This window comes from Glycine soja, chromosome 14 (genome assembly GCF_004193775.1).
Source record: "Glycine soja cultivar W05 chromosome 14, ASM419377v2, whole genome shotgun sequence".
Classification (NCBI taxonomy): Eukaryota; Viridiplantae; Streptophyta; class Magnoliopsida; order Fabales; family Fabaceae; genus Glycine; species Glycine soja.
The window spans coordinates 2612736-2622211 of NC_041015.1; the positions used below are offsets into that span (position 1 = coordinate 2612736).

The following is a 9476-nucleotide window of genomic DNA, read 5'->3' on the forward strand; positions in this document are numbered from 1 at the left end:
TTAAACCCACAACTTGGGTTCGATTAATATCAGCCTATGACGAAGGGAACTTGAGGCTTTGTCTTGCGAACCAATTAATTTTAGTTGGAAAGAACCAAACGAACACCTACTGATTTTGAAATATATATTAGTCACTCCTTAAATTATGAATATTAAATGAATTAGTTGGGTTCATTAGATTTAAAATCAACAAAATTTTAAAGCTCAGATCACGGATTAGATAGAGTCAACGAATTCAAACTTAGAGATGCCTTCGCGGATGATTGGTTCTGTCATATTTTCGATGACGTTGGCACAAATGACAGAGAAATACAGTGGTTAATTTTATACAAAAAAAAAAAATGATCGAGATGACAGGATCTAACTTAGTCTTTGGATAATGATTAAATTTCTATATCAAAATGAGTATGTGTTATATGCTACTTGAATTGAGCACCCAAAAAAATGCTACTTGAGTTTCAAGTAGTGAAGAAAAACCAGAGAATTTAGCTAGGTTTGATTTTTTTTATTAATTAAACTGCTTTTCTTTAAAGTAGTATTTTAATCATTCTGTTCATTTTATAAAATGAATATTTTTATATAATTATAATTATAATTTAGGATAAATAAATTAAAAATTCTAATTTATAGTATTATTTAAGTTCTATGTATCAATGTAGAAGTTTTTACAGTCAACTCAACCATGAAAAGATAATAAATATATGACTTAAGTGATTTTTATAAAAGTTAATAAAGTTATTATACCACGGTTTTTGATTAAATGAAATTATAAAAACTCTTCATAATATTAGTATATGAATTATTTTCTCTTTATAATATACGAGCATATGTAAAATCTTTTGTGTTTGTCGGTAAAACTTTAAGACTTAAAACAGAGAATTCGGTAATTTGTGTTATAATTTTAATCCAAGATCAAAATTATATATGGTTAATCAAAATTTACTAACTCTACAGGATGTTTTTTTAACAAAAACGGCGTACACATCTTCTGCCTGAGGGAAAGTTTTTAATTTCCAACGCCTTTTAGCCTTTAAGATATGAAATTTATTAGTCTTTAATTGTATAATTGTACTTTCGCCCCCAACGCTGGACCGTATAAAGTGCCGACTTTTCATACGCAGTTAATAACAAAGTAAGAGTTTTAACATCTTTTTTTTTTTTTATTTCTTTCAGGTCTTTATTATTAGATAAAAAAATATCTACATTCATGAATTGATCTTCACCCCTAAAAGAGTAAAATCCTAAATACTCCTCCTATAGTCCTGTGCATATTATATTAATTGAAGGAGTAAAAGGGTAACCAACTAGGTTTGAATATAAATAGTAAAAGGCACACAAGGTCAAGGGTTAAGCTTGTGAACTTCGTGTATGAGTTGTTTTTGCTATAGAGCCTGGCACAAGAGTGTGTCCTAAAAGATACCACACATCACGATATAGAAAGTGAAAATTTCAAAGCCGGCATGGCTGACCAGACCACCGACCCCATCAAACTTTTTAATTAATTGTGCCAAAAACATAATGAAATAAAATTAGGACCACATTATTTTATCCAAAGTCAACATTATAATATATCCTTTTATATATGTATATATATAACATCATAAGCTTCCTAATCTCTTCATCATATTCTTGTCTAAGCAGCTAACTAGCACCACTTCTCTCTCTATTATTCTCTCCTATTCAAATGGGAAACGCATTGAAGACTCCATGCTTTCAACTCAACACCAATTCATCATCATCATCAAAATCCGTGAAGCTCATATTTTGGGAAGGAACATCGAGATCCCTTAAAGGGAAACACATAGCTGGTGAGATCATGTTTGAGTTCCCTGAAATGATGGTTTGTCATGCAGACTCTTTCTTCATTGGACAACCAATTCCTGTTCTCTCCATAGATGATAAACTCATGCCCGGCCAAACCTACTTTGTTCTCCCCATTGATCTCTTTGCATGCAACAACCTCACCGTGGCTTCCATTTCTGCCCTTGGATCTTGCCCTAACAAGTCCCCTATCAAGTTTGGTGCATGCCCTTTTCAGTACTTGAAGGGTTCTGATGGAAGGGTTGCTATTAAGGTCATGCCAGAGTTCATCACTAGGCTCATAAGTGGTGGAGATCACAACAAAAATAATGGTGTTGGAACAACCCCTGGTAGCCCCTCTAGTTTTCTGTGTAGTACTCCTGAGTTGCAAAAGCACTATGAACAGCTTGTGAAGTCTAAGGATCAGGTGTGGTCTCCTAAGCTTGAAACCATTTCAGAATACAAGATTAGGTTTTCGCCATGCAGATTCATAGGATTAGAGTGGAAAGAAAAAGAAAAGCCCGTGGAAATGTTTACTATGTAGTTCAATTTCCTTGATCGATTAATTAGAAGTACTCCACACACACATAACATCAATTTGTACACTGATATATACATTAATTATATTTCTTTCTGGCCTTTCAGGATTAATTAATTTAGCCACTCGTTTTTTTTTTCCTGGTTGTTTATAATTTTGTGAATGATATTATGGAAATTAATTGTTCCACTTTTTCTGAGTTGTTTAATGCATTTCTTAGTTGATGTACAAAGTGAAGCTTGCATTTATAAACTTGCAATTGTTCCCCAATTCTGAGTCATGTTTAATTATATATCTTACTGACTTTGTGACTACCAACTATATATTCATTTGTATTTATATCTGTTTTCGGGTGGAAGAAATTTTGCTGCAGAGTGGTTTTAAAAAGTTAGACTTGTGATATTTACACAGCTAGAAATAATAAAGATCACAGACCTTTCTTCACACTCTCATCTATTTCTTCATTTCTCTTGATCTCTCCCTCTCAATTATAAGGTCATTTTCTCTAAGTTTTGTGATTCATATATTTGGCTTCCGTGAGTAAATAACTACAGATATTTTTTTGCTGATCATTAATAAGGAGTGAGATAGAGACAAAAAATTAATTACAAATTCTATTGAGGGATAGTATATATATGTGGACACTTTGACATATGAAACAGCTGATTAACACTCATTGTTTCTGTTTATTTCTCTCTTTTTTTTATCACATAATATTACTTATTATGCATATACTGTCCTCTTTCTTTTCTCTTTCTCACCAAGTGTCAAATTAAATAGACGAGAAGTGTTCATGAATCATTTTAGAATTCTATTAGACTGTCAGTAACAGTTTCTAAACATAAATTTTGATGAAAACATAGATAGAGCTACACCAAGGTGTCTTGAGACGAGGAACTTTGGAGACGAACTTGGTGTAAAAGACATCATCAGTTTTGCAAAAATTGAACCCTTGAGGAAACTTAACTTCTGATCAGGAAGCCTTCATATATATATACATACACCCAGTAGACTCTCAAAAATTGAGTATCTGGAAAGCATATATATAGTGTGTCAAGAGCCTTGGGAAAGCCTAGGACGTTCTCCTAGCCCAAGACGTACCTAGGTTTCCCCTTGTCCTATAAAACCTATGTTATGCTAGAAATTAATAAATGAAATAGATGGAAATTAAATAGATCACAGTAGTTGTTATTGTATATATATAGAGATTATTTATTATATACAAATACTTTATTTCACATTTTCATAACATTATTTTCTGCGCATTTTCCTTTATCAGCTTACACTTCTTTATTAAGAATGTGAAATAGGAGTGTCAACATTCTTTTAAATAGGATAACATGTAAATAAACTAATAAAAATGGATTTTTTGTCATCCATTCCTTCTATAACAGGATAGTTTATACACAAATAAAATTTTATTTCATTCCGTCTGTGGTAATTTTATTGCATTCTACTTTTATCCCGTAATATTATGTAGCTACATATTTTAGATATCCAAACGTTAACCTATAAAAAGATCAAAAGATAATGTGTCGAGTACTGGTAACTAACCTTGCGTGGAAGCAACAAGGGTAGGAAGCTATATATGCATTGAACAACAAGGGAAATACAATGTTGACCCAATAATTGAAGAAGAATGAAGGGAGAATAAAGAAGGGAGGAAGGAGTGATTGTGGGTTTAAATTTTTTAAATAATATTTCTAACAAAACCAACAAATTAACATTTGTCGATTAAAAAATGAATCGAACAGCAAAGACACAGCGAAGGAGAAAACCCTCTTTGTCAAATTAATTAGAGGCTTAATTCAGTACGTGTATACCTCAGTATAGCGGATCCAAAAGGAAAGGCTGAAAGGAAATTATATGCATTAACCAGAAGATTTTTGCTTTAATGTCATTTAATTTAGCCATTGTTACACGCTACAATAAGCTTGACCCTGCAGGTACTGAACCAAATAACTCAGTGCATCCTAGTGTGGTCCTTCGAGTCTTCCATGCCTTACCCCATATAATGAACATTATTTTCAACAATAATTGTCCTTAATACTGAACATGTACCTTGAAATTAACTAAATTTAGATCTTGGGTATGGCTATCTGACAGGGTGAAGGAGTTCTCTTTTGTCAATGTATCCCATGGAATGTTTGAAGGGGTTGTATTATCATAGTGGATGTATGATGTGGCTATAGCTAGGCATATGCTTTTCTTGAATAGAATACTTGTCTATGTTGTTTGAAGGGTAGAACCTTATTATTGGCAAGGTCTATGTGTATTCTGCATATGGATTGAGGGGTTTTTTATATTTTATTTTTCATCTTAATTATTGATTTTTTTAAAATTTAATGATTATGATTGATTATTTATAATCCTCATAAGATTTTAAGAAAATTAATAATAAAAATGAGAAATAACTCTAAAAAAGATACTCTTGAATAATTAAGTGGATCCTTCCTTGGTATAATTGATATGTAGTCATTTGATTAGATAGTAAAAATGAAATTAGAAGAAAGAAAAAAAAAAAACGAATGATGCAATGTTAGAATTTGGTAAGCATGTGAAATAAAATAAAAGTTTTGCGTATGTCATTATTCAAATATAAAGCATATGTAGTCAATGCTCATACACAAAGATAATGAGTTGCATTATCAACTCGTGAGCATCTTAAAGTAAAGGAAAAACAAAACTGGACCATGATATATATAATAGCGTGCTATATTTTGACTTTTGATAATTTACAAAATATTTTACTTTTTATATAAAAAAAATCGATAATTTATTTCTCATAACAAAACAATTGTATATTGAAATTTCTAATAGTTCTCTTGTGAGTAGATTATTCAGTCAATAGTTAAATTTGTACTATATATCCTAGTAACTAATTGTATATTTCGTGCATGTTTATTGTGTATAAAGTATATGGTTTTGTATATAAACTTTGAAATATTCTTAAGTAATTGAGAAGAGGGATAAAATGAACTAAACAAAATTATGAGTCGGAAAGGTCAATGCTCTTTGTATAAAAGAAAAGTCAATGCTCATCGATGCATTGATTGAAATTCATTTCTTTGTTAACAATGTGTTGAGTCAACTTGGGCTATAATAAGTGGTTGAATGGCCCAATATGTAACCTGTTAATCGAATTAATCTAACTTAGTCAAAGCCCAGTTCAGTGTATTTGCCCCCAAAAAAGTAGTGCAACAACGAAAATGTCTAGCTGCAACATTTTTGGGGGAATATAAAGATATGAGTTCGAGCAATCAAACGTTACTGAAAAATCAAAAATGTATTATAGGTCAGAGTTTGAGTCAATTTTACCAGTCTGAAGAAGCATAAAAAATTGGCGCTTCCCGTATAAACAAAATATTATCTATAAAAAGGAAAATATTTTTTCTACAACCAAAATGAGATAACTTATTTTTTTGTCTCTTTTAGTTTTAGAGAAATAAGTTTTAAATGCTTATATGATATGAAGTAACAAAGAGATAAAAAGAATTATTAAAATTTTAGTTCAGATTTAACTCAACTCCAAAAATTACTTTATAAAAGTGAATGTTTTTTCTCATGTTGATGGCTGAATATTATGAACATAAAATTTACAAGTTTAACATCAGTGAAGTGAATCTGAGTGATCTAATAAATCTAACAACAAATAAACCTAACAACCATTTTTAAAATATACTCTAATATCATATTCTATTGTAGATTAGAATCTAATTCATCTGTAAAAATAACACAGAATAAAATAAAGGTTATTTTTCATTTATTATAAATATTATTTTAATTCATATCACTAGTTAATACAAAATCTTCAATCATCTTTCCACAATGTATTTTTTCAAACCTTCCAACTTAATAAATAGAAAAATAATTGAATGTGTTTATGCCCCCGATGACAAATTGAATGTGGTTTTTTTTCATTAAGTGTTTATTTTGTGAAATATTAAGAAAGTTTGGAAATTGAGTATACAGTAACAAGATATATAAGTGGGGATGGGTAGTGTTATATTATACACTTTGTACATGGTGTCAATTATCTGATTATCTGATATTCAAAGAATAAAATTAATATAAAAAATGGTGATGTGAACGACTGGGAAAAGATGAGGGATGGGGCTCAGAAGATTTTAGTAATGACAGTGAGATTACATAAAAGACACAGTAGGTGTGTGTAGGGGTCTGTACTTAGTCTACTGAACCAAGCAAACAAGCCCAGCCTTTTTCTCTGCTATGTGAGGGACCACTCTACAAACTACTACACTTTATAGACCATCGTAGGTTATTTAATGCATTGTGCTTGAGCACTCATTAACCCCCTTTTTTCATTTCATTCCCTTGGCACCACACTATTCACGGGCCCAACTTTAGCCCAACCACATGCCATGCTTCCCCAACAAAGCAACCTTATCTCAATGTAGCATCATCTACATGCAAATTTGCAAGTTCTTTATTGTTTGAGTACAATTCCACGTTCCTTTGTATTCTTGTTGGCAATTTGATTTCGATGAGTTTTAGAGGAAAAGGACAATTTCTTTTCCATAATATTATTTATGCATTATCTATATTTTAAACATAATGGGCTCTTATGTGGGGGAGTGTTAAAATTATTTGTGCATTCGTTAAATGAATTAAGGATTTTAGAACAATTGATTCAGCAATCAGCACAATATGGCATCAATTTTGGGCATGAAGAGTGTCGTAAGATGTTTCATATTAGTTAGAAATACACTAATCACGCAGCATTAGTGTTTAACTGGGTTGTTTATCTCAATTTTATAGATTTTATAATGTTACATACATTTAAGCACTTTTCACAAAAATTCACTCAAATGCTTAACTTAATTTTCCAGATCCTATAATTTTGTTTATCTCCTTTTACTAGCTTACATATTATTTTGACCAAAATAAATTTATTTTTCAAGTATTTTATTTTCATAAGCTACTTAAGGTAGCTTATGAAAAATAAATTAGTTTAAAAGTGATTAGCTTTTTTTTTTGTTCTCAACTTTATTTTTACTATTTCATTTAAAATTTTATTCCACTCTTTTATTCAATTTTAAAATTATCTTATCTTTTTTTTTTCTGTTTGAAAATTTCTCTTACCTAACTTATCATCCTTATACCGCACACGACAGTTAATTTGTCAATTATTATTATCACACCGTTCCTTATGATTAAAATTATTTGAATCATATAAATTTTATAATTATTTTTTTTTATAATATGATTCAATTTAAGCAAAATTTTAAATATATATGATTGGTTTTAAATAAAAGATTTGATTTGTAACATGTTTCATAGTTATGTAAGAGAGAGACATGCATACGTTATTCTATTATAAATAAAAAAAATGTAAGAAAATTATAAAGAAAAAATACTTTTTTTTGTTTTAAAATAATATCATTAATAAAGTTTATTTCATTTAATTTAATTTTTTTTGGAAAAAAATTGAGTTTAAACGATGAGTAAATCACCAAATCTTTACCATTTTCTTATAATACAAATTTTTAAAACCGTTAGAATATAATTTATTAGTAATAAATTAAAATGTAAAAAATATTAAATATTTTTTTATATCATTTGACAATTATCATTTAATTTTATGAATTATTTTCAATTAAAAACAATTAACTCATAAGTTTTCAGCTCATAACTTATAATTTATAAATTTTCAGTTAATTTTATCAAATATATTACATTTACTCCATTAATAAATTTTGGCATGTAACATTACTTTACTTGAAGCGATCCTTATAAACAAGGGCATTGGAAATGACTTTATCTGAGTATTCAATTCTTGAGTTAATTAATCAATATATGGTGAATTAATTTGTCATGGACCTGTGTTAGAATGGATCCAAAGAAATCTAATCTTCAGGGGTAAGATTTTGCAAAATCACAAGTTATTACTTTGATGCATACCTGTCTCACAAGTAATTGGCACCGCTAATTAAGAAATATATTGATGCCACGATCATCAATATTGCAAACAGTTGGGTGTCTCTATCATGATCAAAATACATTGACCCACTTAAGGTTTTTGAGGCAACTTGATCCCGAGCTAAGATTTTTTAGGTAGTTTGGACCCAATTAGTACCCATTAGAAGTGTCAAAGAACATCCTCACAACATCATCTTGTTTTATGTGACATAATGTATATTAGAAAGTGACAACTAATCCTAATTATTGATCCAAGACTAATTGGTAGTCGTTTGTATTGATTAGTAATCGCCGTTGTCCTTTAACGGACCTATAACCTACACCTATGAATATGAAAGCTAGCTTCACAGTCAAGTATCTTCATCTTCATCCTAAAATACCATTATTGTGATAACTTCTCTGGTAAATTGAAAATTAGTATTTTTGTAAGTGCTACAACTTAGTTCACCCGTTCTTAGCCAGCCACGACTAGAGTAATAGTTCATTGGAGATTTTTTTTACATTCAAGTGTGGGCCTTGCATTTTAATCCATGGATCATGAACCTGTGTTCAATCCACTACAGTTTGTCTTCTCAGTTCTCACCATCGAAATAGGAGAGACAACAATTTGACCCAAAAAAAAGGGGTGGAGAGACTTTTATCTACTTTTTTGTATTTAATACTATTAATGTTTCCATTATCAAATGAACAAAATTGGTTAATTTCCCCCCTATATGATTGGTTGTTGTAACTTATAAAAACTTCAGCCAATTACAGTAGATAAAAAGATAATCTATATTTTTTAAATCTTTAATTCCTATAATTCAAAACGATGGGTTTTAAAATATAAGAGTTAAGACTTTACATTGACAAAACACTATATAATTTTACATGAATTCAATTACAAACATGCACAAAAAAATAAAATAAATGCTTATTTTTATTTTTCAACAAGAATGAGTATACGAGTATATGAACTGATGCGTTAAGTCTCGAGACCTGATCCGTTTAACCCTTTGGATTTTACATGCTTAACTTGCGGGTTCACGGACTAACCCATGCAACGTAGTGTTGTTCCCTACAATCCTTATCTTATACGATATGGAGGGCATGTCAACGTCGGGTATTGGATTAAGTCTAACTCTATAAAGTATTGTTTAAATACATTGACAAAGGTCCTGATCGAGCTATCTTATAGATAGATAATAACACGAATCAT

The 9476-nt window shown here is 30.0% G+C and overlaps 1 protein-coding gene across 1 annotated transcript; it reads left to right on the plus strand.

The window, feature by feature from the left end:
* The first annotated feature begins 1626 nt into the window (after positions 1 to 1626).
* Positions 1627 to 2478, plus strand: LOC114384453. The gene has a single exon (XM_028344127.1). The coding sequence runs from the start codon at positions 1685 to 1687 to the stop codon at positions 2342 to 2344; it is 660 nt and encodes a 219-aa protein (XP_028199928.1). The 5' UTR covers positions 1627 to 1684; the 3' UTR covers positions 2345 to 2478.
* The last annotated feature ends 6998 nt before the right edge of the window (positions 2479 to 9476 follow it).

Excerpts from the sequence above, each read along its gene's own strand:
- LOC114384453 (XM_028344127.1), top strand. The coding sequence starts at position 1,685 with ATGGGAAACGCATTGAAGACTCCATGCTTTCAACTCAACACCAATTCA.